The following is a 19,019-nucleotide window of genomic DNA, read 5'->3' as shown; positions in this document are numbered from 1 at the left end:
TCCTTTCAGTGATTGCTATGCAAGGACACCCATATTTTGATTGGGAAAAGAGGAGCTACAACAATCACAATTCTGACAACAATCTCGTTTTTAGCTCTAATGTGGATGATCTAACATTTATCCGCGTTGCACTGCATCTACCATGCACTTGGCCACTCACCCAACTACTTAAAAATCATATTTGGATCCCCTTTGCATTCTGCTCACAGCTCACAATCCCCCCCTAGCATTGTGTTGTCTGCAAACTTGGAAATGTTACATTAAGGTTCTCTCATCCAAATCACATATATTGTGAATAACTGGTGACCCAATCCCTGAGCTGTGAGTTTCCATTAATCACTGTCTGATACCTGGGGAAAAAAAAATGCTTATTCCTTCTCTATCCTGTCTGTCAACCAATCCTTAATCCAGGTCAGTATACTTGCCCCATTCCCGGTGTTTTAATTTTACATATTTGTTGGACCTTATCAAAAGCCTCCTGAAAGTTCATATATATCACATCCATTTGCTCTCCCTTGCCTGTTCTACTAATTACACTGCAAAAAAGTAACCAATTTATATGCAACTTCAAGTGTTTGATTGTTTACCTTTGTTTATGAAGGGGGTTACTGTAACATTTCCTTCCCGAGTGGCTTGACTAGTTGCACCACTTGGCCTTCTGTCCCACCTTCTATTCAAATCACAATCCATTTTTTAAACCAGCATCAAGAACAGAATATCAGTATTTCTAAGTTAAGACTGAGTCTTAGAAGTGATGGTGTCCCCCCGCACCTACCGTTGCTGTGTTAGGTGGTGGAATACACAGGTTTGGAAGCAGCAACTTACTGCAATGTGTCCTTTAGATACACAATACTTCACTTGAGTGTTAAAGGGATCTTCTTTGTATCTTTGGAGATGCTCCTTGCTTGGATTATACTGCACGTGGACAAGGTTAGCTTCATTACCTGAAGAACCGTAAATGGTGATGAATACTGCAGTGGTCAACAAACAGTCCTACTTCTGATCTGATGGAGGAAAAGTCATTAAGAAAACTATGAAATTAATTTGGAATTGGAAGCTGTTGCTGAGGTTCCTAACACAAGGCTGATGGTTGGCCTCCAACAAACCAGTCACCTACTTTTGCTTAAGTTATGAGCACACCTTTGCATGTTTCACCTGGGCACTTTATGCCAAAGACAGCCGTAATAACTTCAGCTCTGGAATTCGGTATAATAGCTTTGCTTTTTGAGAGCAACAGTGACCAACGTCACTTGATGACTCTATTGATAACTCCTTCCTCCAACTAGACTTTCAACCCTACTCTGACCTTGCGTGGGCTAAAGGGCCACTGGTTGTCCAGATTAGATTTGGCTTTCAGTTTGTGCACAGATTGGTAGATCTCAATTTTGTAGCTGCATTGGAAAAATCTAGTTGGAGGAACAGCCTGATCTGAAGCACATCTTCAAGTGTTTGATTGTTTACCTTTTTTCATTGTTTATGAAGAGGGGTTCCTTTGTGCTCTTTTGGAGTTGGTTATGGATAAAGGTGCTTTACTCAGCACTCTGCTCAAATGGATCGAACTCCTAGTTAACACCACTCTGGGAACACATTTTGCAAAGATTACACTGGTTCTAGGTGAAAATAATAATCATCTTAAGGCAACCAAGGTTAGGCAGAAATTGCAGCCATGCTAATATGCTGCATCCCAAATTGTGTAATCTCAATCCAATCAAGTGCATTCTTGTTCCCTTGAATTATGTACCAGAAGCAGTGATAAGCAGTGAGTTACTTATCTGCCCTAACAAAATATTTAATCACCAAAGTCCAGTTTCCTTGCCTTTCTACTGGCAATCATGAGAGCTCTTCAGATTTTTTCGTGTCAACATGTTATTTCAACAGTTTGCCACCTATCTAAGCTGCTTAAAATAACGAGGTTGAAAAAAACCTGATCCCCCTTGAACCTTTATCAAGTTTGCTTAGCTTTGCAATGATAATTATTTATTTTGTATAATATTTTAGTGTGACAAAGCACAAGCAGAGTGCACTAAATCTGCTTAGGGAAGTGGTCAACCTAGAGGAGTCGAGATTATTGAACTGTTCTGTTACTACAAAACACATGGTTTTTGTTGACATAGTTGCACCTAATAACTGTATTGAAGTTCAGTGGAGACCAGGGTAATTATCTGTGAGGAGGCTCCTGTGTATGAAGTTTGCCTTCCCTACTTTAAACTATTAACAATATATTGATACAGCCAGGAAAGAGGATGACATCATGACATTTCTATTTACAGTACTGGGTGTAGTATTGTAAAGATTTATTTCTTTTCCTTGAAATGCAATAAAAGACAAGCTTTGAAAACACACTGTACAAAAAATATTAACAAATTTTGTTAAACTTAGAAACAATTCATTGATTTTCAGATTGAAGGTGAACGCTAACATTTCACCATGATGTGTGACTCGCATATGAAAACCGCTTGTGTAACCAAACTGTATTTATCCAACTTTGGCAAATATACAAGCAATACAAATTGGAAAAGTTTACAAGATTTTTTTTGCATACACATTTATATAAACATACCCATCAGAAAAATCAATGTTTGTCCTATTTTTGAGATTTTAAAGAGAAATTCCAAGTGTATCTACTATTAACTGAATTGCCTTTAAAGGATCCACAACTTCTTTCACATTGTCTCTCCTCAAGACCCAGTCTGGTTTTAGTCTGTAATACAAAAAAGTACAAAAGCTTAGCCATGTCCCACAGGAAAAATTAAAGGAAAATGGAGCGGGCAAGGCAAGGGAATGCCAGTGATGAACAATTGTTAAGTGAATAAATGGAGTCTTACTTAGAAACTGTCCTTGTTCGCATTGGAGTGGCTGGAATATACAAACTACCATTGAGAGGAGCTTGCATCCGTTGCTTAACATTTATTCTGTCTGCATCCATTTTATGTTTTCTCACCGTCAGTTTGTAAATATTTCTGATTCGATCTTCTGCTTTGGGCAAGCTACGGACCTCCTGGAAGCAAAAACCACCATTAGATAGTGTCACATTGACCAAATAATCACACTTTATTCTTTTGTTTTGGTGGGACCAGCTGGGGCAAAAGAGATAAGCAGAAATTGTGACTCATTAATTTTCAACATAAAACTTTATTCTTTGTAACTTCTATATGTTCAACAAAATAAAACTGCTACTCTGTTCAAACAGAACAAACCATAAACTGCATCCTGAGAGTAAAGTGAAGTATCACTTCTAATGTGTTATGAAATTATTTTAGATATGACAATAACCAAGTTCTTCACACAATTGTTATCAAAAGAGTATTATTTCATAAATTCGAGATCTGCTATGATGTGATACCCATCTATCCAATGTCAGGCAACACCAATTCTTTCAACCACTGGAATATGAGAATAATTTCAATTACTTGTAAGTAGCTCATGAAGACCAACGACACAAATCTACACCATTTGTGTACCATTTTAAATGATAATTATCGTCTATAAGTCTTTAATTGCTACTTTATTTGTAACAATTAGCCAGAAGTATACAAAGATTTCCTGCGCTAAACCAATGATCCTTGGACAAAGACTATTCTCAGCTATCAGTGCCCTCACAGACCTAGAACATTTTTTTCTTGACGGTATTACGTCTAGCTGAAATTTATAGGTCGACATGAACCTTGCCACTTGTGCAGTAGCCTCTATTGACCACCAATTCATTGGAAAATAAGTGAAATGTAATGAAACATTAACTCAAAAACAAAATTTACTCAAAGCATTGCCAAGGTTTTTCAGGAGGAACTTTGACAACCACCAAAATGAAAGCTTTCTTCAAGTTTTCTATACGTCATTTGTCACAAAAATGAAGCCCACAAACTTGTAAGGGGATGAGAAGGTGGAGTTTGTGTACCGAGCCATTCTTCCTGTTACTTATCTCTCTCTCTGATGTTCTAGGGTTTCTCAGAGGAAGTGATCAACTCTCAGCTTTTTCACTCATTTAAATGAGTTTCCATTTTAATACCTAATGTTTGGTGATTTCATTAATCAAGGCTAGAAAAAGAGCAGGAATTTTACAACTGGCTTCAGTATTAGGTCCAGAAAAAAGTTTGGTATAGAAGTTTTGCACAAAGATATTTCTGAAATGATCCCTCATCACTAGCTGATGATACATAACTCCAATGAAGAGCAAGCATGACATCTGCTTGGATTGTTCTCCTTCAGGTAGACTAGCCTGCCAAAGATCGCCCACATGTAGGATTAGTTATTCAATGTACGAGAGGTTAGCTGGCTCCATGTCCAGACATTACTGCATTCAACATGGAAAGATAAGGGAAATGAATGAAATGGAAACTCTCCACATTAACCATGTCTAACAACTGCTTACTTACAGCCTATTCTTTGGACTTAATTGCCCTATAGTGCTTGCTTTTCCATTAAATATTCAACAAAAGCAGGAAGCCAATTGGTAACACAAACACCTTCTTTAAGCTGGAATGTAAAAAGGCTATACCTAACATAAAACTTAAATGTTAAAACATTAAACATATACTTAAATACATATACTCACTAAAGCCTTCTTTGAGTCCTGTGACAGAATTGCAAGTAAACAGCACACTTTTGTAAAAATGCTGCCACATTTGTCAGATGTCTTATCACCAGCTTTCCCTCTGTATGTGTACAACAGGTCGAGCAAAGTATCAATGGAATTGTCCACTTCATAAACCACTGAAGCAGTTTTTTCATACTGGAGGCAATGAAAAAAAAATATATTCACAATTAAAATTAAAAGCTGAAAATTTATCATCCAAACAGAAGGAAAACCTAGAGAATAATCAACCGCTTGACAACTTTGATGACAATAATAAATTTTCTCTCAAAAAATTCAATATTTATATGGAGGAGATAAGAGAGAGCAGATTATGTAATGGTATGATCAATCTCAGAAGCCAAAGCTGCAAACAGCAAAAGAAAAGGGCTGCACTGAAGGCAGAACATATTAGATTATGTACACCTTACTAAGGTGTCTCATCTCCTCTAAACAAGTAGAAAGTGATCTATTGTTGGGGGGGGGGGGGGGGGGGGGGGGGTGTGGTGGTGAAGGGCGGGGTACATTTAAAAAAAAATTGGAAACACGCCCATAATTTGTGTTCAAAACTTCCCACAGATCATAAAAATAGACCTCTTCCCAAGGCTCTGTGACATGAGGTTTGTTGCCATCCAATGTCAGTTCAAAGGGATCTCTGAGGCCCACAGGTTGGTTGTCAAGCTGGTTAAGCAACTAACCACATAAAGGAGTTCACAGATAGGAAACCAGAAATCAAATTGTAAGTGCTAAAAATTAGAACATTGAGGGAATTAAAGCAGCTGAAATATAACAACTAAAAAAAAATTAAAATCAATTACACTTGGAAATATTTATGCAAAGATATCGCAACAAAAATACTTAAATCACTTTCGTTATAATAGGATGGAACAATTATTATTACCATTAAGCTAGATATAGGTCAAAATCCCAAAGTTTCATAATGATAATAATAGGAACACTAAGCTAATACTTCACTGAATTAATTGTCAAGCTACAAACCAATTCCAAATGGGATGCGAAAGATGTAGATATAATTCAAATATACAGTACAAAAATTTCTTCTAGATAATACTTTGGTGGTAAGAATACAAGTATTGTGATAGAGGAAGTACAGGTGTAGAACGCCTGGATTAATACAGATGGAAATCTGCTGCCCAAAACTTTCTAACACTCAAATTTCCCTTGCTTTACATGATTGGGTTACTATGGACTAATTGAAAAACAATGAATATTATGACAAAACCACTAATTCCATACCCAAACAGTTGAACTAACTGAACCAATTAGCAATTCCTATTTTGGCATTCCGCCTGCAATACATTAATTTAGATCTTAAATAATTTACTTATTTTCTCAGTTTAAGAAATAGGTAAACAAATAACTTAAAACAAAGCACTTGATTGCCTGATGAGGAAACTACCTACAGTTAAAACAATCTCAGTACATAGGACAGTTAAAACTATTAGGGTATCGAATGCACAGTTACAACTTTTTGAGTACTATCTTAAGTTAAATATACTCATTTACGTCCATAAAGCAATGACAGGCTAAAGAATTTATACCTATAATCATGCACTTGGATGCTAGTAAAGCCATGATAAATAAATCCAGTTAAGATTTTGAAAATTTAATGAGCTAGGCAAATTTTGTAACATACTGTTCCTGCAGTCAACATGTGCTACATAAATAGTTATTTTTATACCAATTTTATACCAATGTTAAATTGAAAGGATCAACCGAATAAAGAACCAAACTGCTTGTGAGAAATAGAAAACAGTATTTTAACTGACAATTGTGAAAGACTTCATACAATACCTTAGAAAGATTGAGGAGAACTTGAACTGCATTTTTAATGACATCCATACAAGGCACACTGCGGTTACAACTTCTGATCAAAGTGAAAATTACAGGTGTTGCTCCACTTTGAGCAAGATTTTCACAACAAATAGCAGATAGCCTAGTTGCAACTTCTGAAATTAAATTAATGATAAAACCACTCAGAATCTTATGACGAGAATTAGCAGAAATATTTAATAAATCAGTAACTATTATCAATTTCCATTTAAAATATTTTTAAACACAACAGAACATCACAATGGACTTGAGAAAAGGAGTCTACTTGTTTCACTAGATTCCTTTCTTATGCATCTTCCAACTTCAAGTTCTAGAGTTTGGACTTCCTTCTCATGATATTTTAAATTCAAATTCTAGCAGGCATAGCTTTAAGGTGAGAGATAGAAAGTTTAAAGAAGATTTACCTGGCAAGTTGTGTTCTGTTTTAAACAAAGAGTGTTGGGTTCCTGGAACACACTGCCAGGGAGATGGTGGAAGTAGATACGACAGCAAAGTTTAAGCAGCGTTTAGTGAGTCACATGAACAATCAGGGAACTGAGGGATACAAACCTCGTGCAGGCAGATGTGTGGTTTAAATTGGCATTGTGGTTGACACAGACATGTGCTGTGCTGTGTTCTAAACTGCCTGTCCCCTCAGTCCACAATGCCAAACTTTCTTAAATGATCCCTCTGCTCTCCAACTTGCAGTTTTCTATAGTTTCTCTTCAACATCATCATAAACCCTTGGACTTAGCTTGTTCAGAAGCAATTGCTCGCATTCTTTTAATCCTAACATCACTGAATTGGTCACACACATTTTTCCTCCTGGATAAGTGAAAGTTAATAACAAATGGTTTTGCCTTCTCAAGTATTGCCTTTCCTTTCAAACCTGCAATAATCTGTCAAAAATATGTTTGACAAGGGCATTACAAAGTACATAACCTCCCTTGCATCTAAAATCAAGGAAATGTTGTTGCCATCCAAGGCCAAGTCCATTACACTATCAATTACACAAATGAACCTCTCCAATAATTTTTCAGTGCCATCTATAGCACTGAAATAGACCTGACCAAACTATGTCTCCTGTGACTCTTATCGTGGTATATGGTCAGTTTTCACTATTCTCAACCTTACAACACCCTCTGACAGAATCGGCCACATATTCTCCTCCAATCATCCTTCTGGATAGTTCAGCTGAGATGGCCAAATCTCATCTGCTTCTGCTCTTGTCCATGACTATAGCCAAGGAATCTACTATATTTGCTTCTCTTCTTAACCTTGTTTTGCAATCTCTCAAGTTCTCCTCTGCATTTCTCACCTGCATGCTACCCTTTGGCAAACCATACAAAGAAATGATTTTTAGTTCCACATATCTACTAATGAAAGCCACTTTTACATCAATTTCCTCAGTCTTGAACCCTTCATTGCCAACCAGGTCATTTGAAATTCGCTTCTGAAGTTTGCTCCTTGTCAGCACTTGAAAGTCCTAAGCCACAGTCTTCATCCTGCATCACTACCTCCATCCTTAGCCACTGAATCTATCCATGTTCTCCAAGGATCCAATCAGTCTCAACTGCCTCAGGCTGAACTAGTCTTTCCAACCAACATCCTATCTGATTCTGAGCTAAGTTTCTGACCCAAGTTGAAGTGTACTACCAGAATTGCTCTTGAAGCACCCATCAATGCCACTTATACTACCATACTGCCAATCAGTAACTGGTGCGTCACCGGCATCAGTGCTGGGACCTCTACTATTTATAGTGTTGAATGATGACTTGGATGAAGGGACTGCAGGTACTGCAGTCAAATTTGCTGAAAATACAGAAACAGGTGGGTTCCCAACTTGTGAGGAGGACACAAAGAGCCCACAAAAGGGATGGACGTAGGTTGGTATAATATAGGTATAGGTAGATATAGTATAATGTAGAAAACTGATATAGGTAAATACAGTATAATGTGGGAAAATGCAAAGCTATCTACATTAAAAGGAAGAATGAAAAGCAAATTATTTTTTTATATGGAGTGAAATAATATGTTGTGGTTCTAAGGGATGTAGGGGTGCTAGTTGAAGGTACAACAGCTCGGAAGGCTAATGGAATGTTGGCTTTTACTGTATAAAGCATGGAGTATTAGAGTAGGCCACTGAAGTACTGGGTAGAGTATTGATCTCCATTTTTAAGGAAGGACATGATTGCATTGGAGGCAGTGCAAAATTGGCTCACTAGTTTGATTCTTGTGATGAAGGGGCTGAAGTATGGAGAAAGCTGGAGCCTGTACTCATTGGAATTTTTAGCAATGAGGAGTGACATTATTGTAACATATGAGATTCGGAAAGGAATTGACAGGATGGATGCAGAGGTTGAAGGAAGAGCCATGGTTAAAAGATGGCAAATGAGCAGAGATCAGGAGGAAGGAAACAAAGCCTTTGGATTTTCCTTTGTAGAAAGTGGAGAAATTCTGGTTCAGTCTACAACCTGGTGTCAGATACAACCTAACAGCAACATATCATGCCAGTAAATATCAGCTGAGCAGCACAGCCACAAGAAAGATTAGGACTCAGATGCATTTTGGAAACTTAATTTATGTGGGAATTAGAAGAGCCTCTGTTGGGACAGAGAGAGGAAGAACAATACACGAGAAATACTGTGTATGAGAAACAAAGCAATGTATAGGTAGGATGAACTTCAAATGTATTTGGAAGCTGATCAAGGAGATTAGCCTGCTGTAGATCAATAAAAAGTGATGGTTTTTGACGATTTTGACCACCTCCACCTTGAAAGAGCATGAACCAGATCAAAGGAATCAGAACATGAGAGAGAAGTGGCCACAAAATTAAAGGGAACATGCAACGATCTTAGATTGAAACTGGAAGCAGTATCTGGAGAGTTCAGTATAGAGAGTGCTAAGGGAATGAGCTTTTTGGGAAAAAAAAAACAATAGGCTTGGAAACAGCTTGAAAAGAGAAAAAAAAATGTGGAGTAACTATATAATTGAAGAATCGTTAATAGTAATGAAAACAAGCTGGTATTACAAAACTTTCTAAAGTGCCGAACTGGTACACATGAAATTATATACAATTCAAAATAGGTTTATAGCCAAACTCTCACCTGTAATATTGATATTTTTTTTTAAATATAAAAATGGACAAAAAGACTTACAAAAAAGAATAATGAACATTTTACATTCTTGCAATCAAGTTTTTCACCCAAAGTAGATTATGAGTTTGCATAAATATAAGTGGTTTAAAAATATTGCATCTCACCCAGCAAATAAGGTGATATAAAAATGACAGTAGCATAAAGGCTAAAAATAAGGATGGTAGCATAAAGCTCGTCATTTATCAGCTTCATCTGAACACTAATATTTATAGCAATGAAATATGCTTAGGTGGAGTCTATTTACAAGGTACAATAATGGTTCTGTACTTGCTATCCAGAGGTTTAGGCTCATGGTCCATGAGCACATTCAAATCTCAGTAAGGCAGTTGAGAACATGAATTTTCAAATTCTTGTTTGGTATACAACCAGATATCAGATGCATTTACTTAGTAACAAGTAATGTTTCAGGTGCAGCATCAACACAAGAAGAAAAAAAAACCAGGAGGGAAAACATGCATTATGGAAACTTTGGTAATAGCCACGTAAGAGTTAGAGGAATCACTGCTGGAAATGGGTTTGAACAGAATCATACATGGAAAACATTGTGTACGAGAAACAAAACTTTGAAGCACGTTAAACTGCAAATATTCTTGGAAACTGCTCAATAATTACATTTATAAAGATTGTGAATCATAGAAATATACAAACCTAAATGCTGTAAAGCTGCAAGAATGTAGGAGAAATGTTTATATTTAAGAATGTAATCTACAGCTATAGCCGTTCTGTTGCACAACTTCTGATCCTCGTAGCTGTTCTCATTGACCTGTTGTATGCGCTGTCTGATAGCAATGATTTGAGGATTGCTGGTTTTCTTACGCAACCAATATCCTTTCCACAAAGCCTGCAAAATTAGACAATGTTGATATTTTCTTAAACAAATAGGTGCATAATTCCAATAAACATCTAATGTTCACCAAGAACACTAATAAGCGTAACTAAGATATCTTCATTTGTCACATGTACATCGAAATACACAGTAAAATGCATTTTTTTGCATCGATTGTTCTGGGAGCAGCCCATAAGTGTCGCCACACTTCCGGTACCAATATAACATGCCCACAACTTCCTAACCCATATGTCTTTAGAATGTGGGAGGAAACCGGAGCACCCGGAGGAAACCCACGCAGACACAGGGAGAACGTATAAACTCCTTGCAGACAGTGGCCGGAATTGAACCCGGGTTGCTGGCGCCGTAATAGCATTACGCTAACCGCTACACTATTGTGCCTGCCCTAACTCCAATGTTTTGTGTACTATATCTATCAACACAGCAACTATTATGCAATGGCAAGTAAAATTCAATTGGTATTCAACATGCCTTTGCAAACTTAAATGCAAAACTATTAAGTGGATATTTTTCTTTTACAATATTTGGAATGTCAAGAATTCTCAAATGGCAGCAACAACTAACCTGCATTCTGATAATTCCACTGCGAATTCTCTTATTCCGGATTTTATAAAGAAACTTCCTTACAGATTTCTGAATGACAACAGCAGCTTTGTGTCGTCGCATCAGCCAAGCTTTTACAATTCGCTGTGCTACAATGATCTTTCCACGTTCATTAAGATATCTGCTGCGCTGAAGACAAGTCCGGAACCATCTCTGTAATGGAAGATTTGTAATAAATAAACCACCACTCTAAAAGGACAATTTGACTTTTCACAAGGAAATGAGGATATCTTTCTCCACCAATCTGTGGTGGACCAGAAAAAAATTTGACAAATACCAAATGAAATTTTAGGGGTCAGAGACATACAGCACAGAAACAGGTGCTTTGGCCCACTGAGTCCTGCTGACCATCAAGCATCCATTACTCCTCTGCCAATCTCATTTTTATTCTCCCCATATTCCCTTTAACTCTCCCTCAACCCCACCCAGATTCTATCACTCACCTAAACAGAGGGGACAATTTGGTGCAGCTCATTAACATATCAGAACTTGGAGCACCTGGAGAAAGCCCAAAATAAACACTCCACACAGTAAGGATCGAATCTGTGATCACACTCCTCTGAAAACTACACTTTCTGTCTTGGCACAGATAATACTTCCCTTGATGAACTTGATACGTGCATCGAAAAGGCAGCCATCAATTTAGCCAATTCACAAAATGGCACAGAAGAATAATAAACTTGTCCTCTGGACTAAGATGCAGATCTGTAAAGTCTACATTGTTAGCATATTTCTGTATGGCAGATAATTTACACAGCTGCCAAGAAAGGCAACTTATGTCTTTACGGAGGATGAACGGAGCACGACCAGCTATTGATGCTCCCGCACCTGTTTGGCACTTCTAGTCCTCAAATATCCCGACCAACATTTCTTGGTCAAGTATCATTACAGATGTTTTGGTTGTTCAGCCATTACCTGTTTTATATTTTTGCTGTAGGTAGTAGGCTGCCACAATTATTACATGGTGACTTAGGAGGAATTCATATTTTATCTGTTCTTGGACATCTGTTGGATATGTTAGGAAGTTATGAAAGTTTTGTTTTTCAGTACTGATTAAAATTGTTAAAATGACACATGAATCTTTTAAAGCAAATTACAATTGTGGAATAACTCCTCAAATCAACATATGCAGAGATTTTTTAAATTATGAATTACAATATTATAATGCAATGACCAGATTAGTTCTTCTGTTAAGATGTTAAATTCTAGATTTTGAAAGAGACATTTTCAAAATTTTGATCAGCCAGGTGAAGTTCACCTTTTCCATTATTTATTACCTGGATATAAATGACCGAGTTGATCTTGTCTTTTGCACGTTTAAGAGCCATGTGGGCTCTGTATGCTTTTTGAATCTTAATAGCACAAAGATTGTGATAGACAGCAGCAGCAAACCTAAGCTTTCTTTCTGCCTGTTTTTTCTCAGCAAGCTGTAAATAAAGACAAAAAGCAAAAAAAAAGTTAATGTGGCATCATACTACAGTAAAAATACACTTTTATGGTATTCTAGACATTACAAAAATCACATTTCCAAAATTGATAGACTAGTTACAGCCCTGACGCAAACTGTCACAGCATTAACATATTTGTACAACAACATATTCATTTTTACAATCTTTTTCAACGTGGTGTCACCTTTTCCTTTTCCCAATTTTATCGCTACATTATCAAATACACTATACTCTATCAAAAAAGCCTGTATGGTTTACAAGTACAGGACAATCGCTCCACTCCGAATTGTCCTGAAGACAGACAACTGCTGTTGCATTGTTGCTGTCAGATTTGACACATGCTTTCATTAATCCTTTTGATTAGTGCTGTGGTAATATGTAAAATCTTGCCATTAGTTTAGTTTTCATTTAATGTACTTCTCCAACGGGAAACTGGTAATGTTCTGGATGAGATAATTAAATAAACCTCAACCCCAGCTCATTTACTACAAAGCTCTTGTCCATGGATTTTCTTACCTTTAAATTAACTGTTCCAACAAACTCCAAGCTAGCATCCCTTACTCTAATGTCCATACCAGGTCATTAAAAATTCTGCTGTATTGTCCACCCATCACCCTAATGCTTGCTGATCCAATGTACCCCTTTAAGCTATGGTTCAATTTTATACTCTCATCCTCGTTTAAACTTCAGTTACCAAAGCTCAGCCCTTTGCGATTCCCTCTCCAAATTGCTCTATCCTCCTCTAAAGGTGCTCAATGAAGCCAAACACTAGCATGTTTTTGAGTCATCTGATTTCATATCTCCTCGTGGCTCAGACCAACAAATTTTAGATAAAACTGCTTTTCGTGCCAAGGGATGCTTTGCTGCATTACAGTGAGCAGAGAAAAATATGGTCCCAAATCATCATTTTCTTCATTCTCTTTATAAGACATCCCATTGACATGAAGGAGTAAAAAGAAAATCAATGTGGGGTTTACAGAAACCCAACTCCATTGAAGATTGGCTTCAATAAATACTGTTCACTCAAAGCACCCATTTCAGTGATTAAAATCATACCTTTTTGCGAACCAACCATCCACGACAAACAGATTGCAAGTGAATTATGGACTTTCTAGTTTTATTGTATTTCACATTTTCAGCTTTTGCAAGGTGCCATGCTTGGTATTGCCTCTGTATCACCACTGCAGCTCTTCTTTGTTGAAGGAACTTCTTTCTTTGGGTACAAGCTCTAAATGCAAGTTGAATTTGAGAAGCTGCTGCATGTTTCTGCAATTCCAATAAAAAAGGATAACACTTGTAGTACATTGATTTGACAGTGCCATCTGTCCAACTAATTAAGCTTCACATTCAATTTCACATATTGGATCAGGCTTTCTAAGCATACCAAGATTCTTTGAAGAAATTAAATTATTAGATTAGGGGAGAGGTAATATAGTGCCATGCAGAAGGTGGTGTAAAATTCCAAGCTCCATGCAGAGTTTAATGAGTGCAAAAGAAAGCAATTGTACAGAGAGACTAATATGTTAATATGAAAAAGGTGTGGGGTTGCGCAATGATCTTCAACTGCAAGCTTCACATAACGATAGAAGCTGTTGAAAACACAGGAGTCTTTCAATAACAGAGAAAATGCATGACAATTCAGATACAACAACCTAAAGGAAAAGTCATGCTATTGCAGCTCCTGAAAACAAAACCCTCTACCTTGAAAATAGTGTGGAATACATGGTCTTAAGTTACTTATGAAACCATTCCAATCACAAAGCCACAAAATTTGACACTATTACTTTTATTCCATCTTGAATCACTTAGTATTTTTCAGCTAAGATGAAGGGATGCACTTGAAATATTCATTTTCTTCTCATATAAATTGACTGCTTCTATTTAAGAAATTATTCAAACCCTCCAGATCGGTGGGGTGAAAATACTATCCGAACTTATGCTGGAGTTTCCACACCAGTGCAATTGATTTAATATCAGGCCAACCAGCAACAGCATGTTGAAATCGTACAGTAATTTCAGGGCGAAGAAGAAAAGCACAAGTATGAGTATGCAACGGAGATAGTACACAAATGAGTGATATGGGGGAAGGTTTGAAGGAGAAAAGAAAATGAACAGAGGGAGGGGAATGAAGTGGTATGAAATCCACTTGGTTTGATTTGGGCTAGTGCTCTGGCCACTGGCTTGTGTGAGCATTGGATATGGAACCATTCCCCCTGGACTAGCAAACACTGTTGTCACTCTGGGTGTGTAGCTCTGCTGTGGATCCAAGTGAAGTCTAGTGCTAACATGTTCTCTGCATGACCCTGGAACCAAGTCTGGTTTGCCTCAGCAAGCAACCTGCTAAAGGAACTTCGCAGGTTGAGCAGCATCCCTTCCAGCAGATCGTTTGTTGCTTCACATTCTACCATTTGCAGTCTTTTGTGTCTCTGGTTTATCTCAATACAACTTGGTCACCAATACCAAAGCATGTGGAGACTGCAAGGTGATAACACTCTTATTGGACCCACATATATGGTTTCTATCTAAGAATAAAACCCCATTCAAATTTGAGCTAAAAGTGTAACAAAGCTTTTTAACAAATAGCCATATGGTTTATTGGTGGTGTGACAAATTAAGTCAGAGCAACACAGACCTGAATTGAAGGAATGTAGCGATCTAAGATTTGCAGGACTGGAAGATGGTAGTTATAGGGAGGGTAAAATCCATTGAGGGATGGATAAATGCCCATTTTTCCATTTGGAATATGCATAAACGTTGGTATTCTATTATCGCTGAACAAATGTGATTAAAGGTGCAATTAACTCTATTTTTTTTCCACATTGCACAATTAAAAAATAATTGCTTTACATTCCTACTTTTAAATACAAAGATACTTAAGGCACTGACAGGTATTACCATTAAAGAAAAAGAATCATTTACTAAAATCATTAATAGTCTGACCCAGATTGCTGTTCTTGAAAGCATCAAGTATTTTCTTCAAAACATAGAAAAAGATTATATTCCTTGCTGCTATCTCATCGATCAAGATTTTACATTCATTGATGTGTAAATGAGCAGAAACTTGAACAATATTTCACTTTGCAAAGCCAATGTAGTTTGCTCTCCATTTGCCAAATGCATCCAAAGCTGACCCTCTACCCTGTTACATCAGGTTGTGAATGCATATATTGGAAACCCCAAAAGGAAATCACAACATGCTGGTAATACTCACCAGGTTAGGCAGCACCTTGGAAAGAAACAGCTAACATGTTGTGTTTCATTTGAAGCAGATAATGTTAGAAATTTAACATTTAAAGTGGTTGGTGGGCTGAGGTAAAACACAGGAAAGATCTGTGATGGGGTAGAAGTCAGGAAACTTGAGGGATGATTTTAAGGCAAAAAGGGTCAAGGAACAAAACAGATTATCAACATGAAAAACACCCAACCAAACCACTCCCTTTTCAATCCCGATTGGTAACCCATTCAAATGAATGGGGTTGCACTACATACACCAGAATGCCACATACAAGTGCATCCTGTCCCCTCACCTCAGACCAACCATGCTCTACCCATGCACTCAATGCTGAGTGTAGTGGCAGAGCTGGAATGTCAGATGCATTAGCATCATACCCTCAGTTCCCGAGTGTTTGGGTTGCAATGCATAGGCACAGAAGTCAGGAACGAGTCGACCTGTGCACCATACAACTACTGAGCAGTTTGATTTGCTCTTCTTTCACTTTTTCCGCAGGTGCTGCCTGACCTGTATTTCAAAGTATTTTGTATTTATTTCACGAGACTCCAAAAGGGACTAGTTCACTATCAAAAGTGGTTACCCTGATCATTTGTTTTCTGACATTAAATCCTTTCCAAAAGGCCTGGATTTTGATAGCTGCCATGGTTCTTCTAAGGTTTGCATCTTCCAATTTCCTTGCTGCAATAGCCATTCTCCATCTGCGTTGAATAACAATTGTGGCAGCCTGGATCTTTAGAAACCTACAACCATGGAATTTGAGGAGGTTACTAACTTAATCAAGATATATTTAACATTCAGAGGACTTATCATTCAAGGACAACTTCATCTAAAGAATATTACTCAAACAAACAACCCACGTGTATTATTTTCCAAATTCAGTTCTTTTACATCAGTGATAGCTTCTGGATTCTTCCTCCTTCCTTGTGCTCTAACACGACTTAGTTGCCTTCAGGTCCTAGAAATTTGCTAGTGTGGGGGTAATTCTTTTTCCAATGCACAATGAATGTTGGTGCAGATGGTAAAACAGATTGTAACAGTACACATGTTGTTCTATTGAGCAGGTCATATCAGGATTCTGTAATTGTGCTTAGAGTAGAATAATCATTGCATGAAGAGTGATTTTTAAGTCATCCTAGAACTCTATAACTGGGTGGTGTCTTTGCCAAAACTTGAATAAGCCTGAAAACAGTGTTAAAAACAAATATGAAGTAAACTACTTTTTCTTGAATAGAGGAACTCAAGTTTTGCAGGGGATGCAAACCAACCAGTTTACTTCTTTCTTGCTACTAAAGAGTGAAGTACACAGAGTTAATATGAAATATACTTTGGGAAGCAGAAGCAAATATTTCAATCAGTCAGCGAAAAGCAAAAAAAACTGCAGATGCTGAAACTCAGAAATAAAAACAAATTGTAGGAAATATTCAGCAGGTCTAGCAGAATTTTTGGGGAGGAAAAACAAGTTATCGTTTCAGAACTATTAAACCATGAAAATTTGATCTGTATCTCATGTACGGGGCAAAAATATTGTAGAAAACCCACACAACTTTCCTTTATTGAAAAGTTACCTGGATCTATCTTGTTTTGCTCTGAAATGCCTTTGGACGAATATAACTGAAGCAAGAATGGCCTTGTACTGTTGACGTATAACTTGCCCCTTAAACCAAGCCTGAATTTTTTGTGCAGCTGTTGTTCTTCTAACTTGTTGTCTCACTTGGTATCGACGGAATGAAGTCTAAAATAAAATTAAAATGCAGGATAAATTTTGCTGACAGTAGGTACAAAATTTGATGAGAAAGTACAGATTTTAAAGAAAAATCAATGATGCATTTCAACCACAGAAGTAGCACATTCACATTAGAACATTCTTGCAGTTAAGATTAAGACAGTAAATTGGAACCAAAACAGGAAGGCAAAATAATATAATTTAAAATGAAATTCTTAAATGTCAATGTTGGCAGCATAAAAAGGACTCAATAAGGAGAATTAACATTGGACTGACAGACTTGTTTAAATCAATGTTTGGAGTTACAATACTTCTATTACTTTAAGGAGGCATAAAACACAAAGCTACTATGGATGAGATTTTATGTCAACAGCAAACAATTCTGAAGACATCTAACCAAAGTGCAGAGTTCAGAATAAAGTTCAGGATTAAAAGAAACATGTTAAACCACAAGAGGAAGAAACATTTAATAATAAACACAGTGTGTTGATGGCAGTTTCAATAACCAAAAATCTCAAAGTTATGGAGTGAAACTGCAAATGGTCAGTGCATTACATTTTGATTTCATGGGGTTGGCAAAAGGTACATAAGTCTGTTGTAGTCCTGTGGAAGAACAAAGAATGTTATTGTTGAAACACAGGTTCATGGCCAGCTGAAAGCAATATCAAAACACCATGCTGGAAGGCCTCACTACTCTAAAAGAATTACCATTGTTAAAAATTAGTACATATTGTAAAGAAAGGAATTTCCAGAGTTGTTTTTGGGATGAAATTCAAGAAGAGAGTTTTCAAATTAAGTTTGAATCAGTCTTTACAGGGAGGAGAAAGTCATTTAGTCAGATCTAGAAATCAAATCAAAAAGCATCCCAGCAAACAAACATTCCGAAGACTAGGTACTTTTGAAGCAAATCACCTGGCCCAGATAATGTGTGTGAAACTTTCAACATAGAAATGGCACATGTTATAAACAAACTTTTTAAATTCATACCTCTTAGAATTTGCCTGAAAGTGAAAAGTGATAAATAAGCATTATCTGACAACCTTGGTCAGGAGATATGAAGACAGGCAAACTTATCAATTATGGGGGAACTTCATTTTTTTTTAAAAGGAACAAATGGAGTAGCATAACTTAATTAATAGGTAATCAGTATGGATTCAAAGGAAATACCTGTATTATGACAGCAGCACATTTCATTTTCAAGTATTTTTCTTGTTCAACCTTTCTTTGACAATAAGCTCTGTAGTGTTGTTGTATCACACATGCAGCTTCCTTGTAGAGAAGGAATACTTGCCTCTGTTTCTTTCCACGATAACAAGCCTGCAAGGATTATTAAATACAAATAAGTAACCCACATGAATTTGTATGTGCGCTTCCAGTGCCAGATCTTTTCCTTACTTAATTAGCATTTGGTGAGTGTCCATGCACAAGAGGTGAGCCAGAAAAGAAAATGTTTTAATGAATTAGTTGGGCAAAAATGCCCCTCTTGATCATGACACTCAATAATTCAACGCAATATACAGTAAAGCTCCAAAGCTCTGATAATCCGCTAACTAAATAATATGAAAACCCAACAGTTCAGCATCTGGTTCACTGGGTGCTGTTTAC

At 37.0% G+C, this 19,019-nt stretch overlaps 1 protein-coding gene across 1 annotated transcript in view; it reads right to left on the bottom strand.

Moving 5' to 3' along the window:
* Positions 1–2,283: 2,283 nt before the first annotated feature.
* The window catches only part of aspm (assembly factor for spindle microtubules), a 63,135-nt gene continuing 46,399 nt past the window's right edge, over positions 2,284–19,019 (bottom strand). Inside the window, exons 19-29 of the mRNA XM_052012453.1 lie at positions 18,582–18,731; positions 17,257–17,423; positions 16,272–16,431; positions 13,516–13,725; positions 12,289–12,438; positions 10,973–11,164; positions 10,210–10,402; positions 6,386–6,540; positions 4,553–4,729; positions 2,826–2,998; positions 2,284–2,701 (exon numbers count right to left, since the gene is read on the bottom strand). Coding sequence (XP_051868413.1) covers positions 2,599–2,701; positions 2,826–2,998; positions 4,553–4,729; positions 6,386–6,540; positions 10,210–10,402; positions 10,973–11,164; positions 12,289–12,438; positions 13,516–13,725; positions 16,272–16,431; positions 17,257–17,423; positions 18,582–18,731 — 1,830 coding nt within the window. The 3' untranslated portion in view covers positions 2,284–2,598. The remainder of the gene's footprint in view (positions 2,702–2,825; positions 2,999–4,552; positions 4,730–6,385; positions 6,541–10,209; positions 10,403–10,972; positions 11,165–12,288; positions 12,439–13,515; positions 13,726–16,271; positions 16,432–17,256; positions 17,424–18,581; positions 18,732–19,019) is intronic.

This window comes from Pristis pectinata, chromosome 3, assembly GCF_009764475.1.
Source record: "Pristis pectinata isolate sPriPec2 chromosome 3, sPriPec2.1.pri, whole genome shotgun sequence".
Lineage (NCBI taxonomy): Eukaryota > Metazoa > Chordata > Chondrichthyes > Rhinopristiformes > Pristidae > Pristis > Pristis pectinata.
This window is presented reverse-complemented; position numbering and strand designations above follow the sequence as displayed.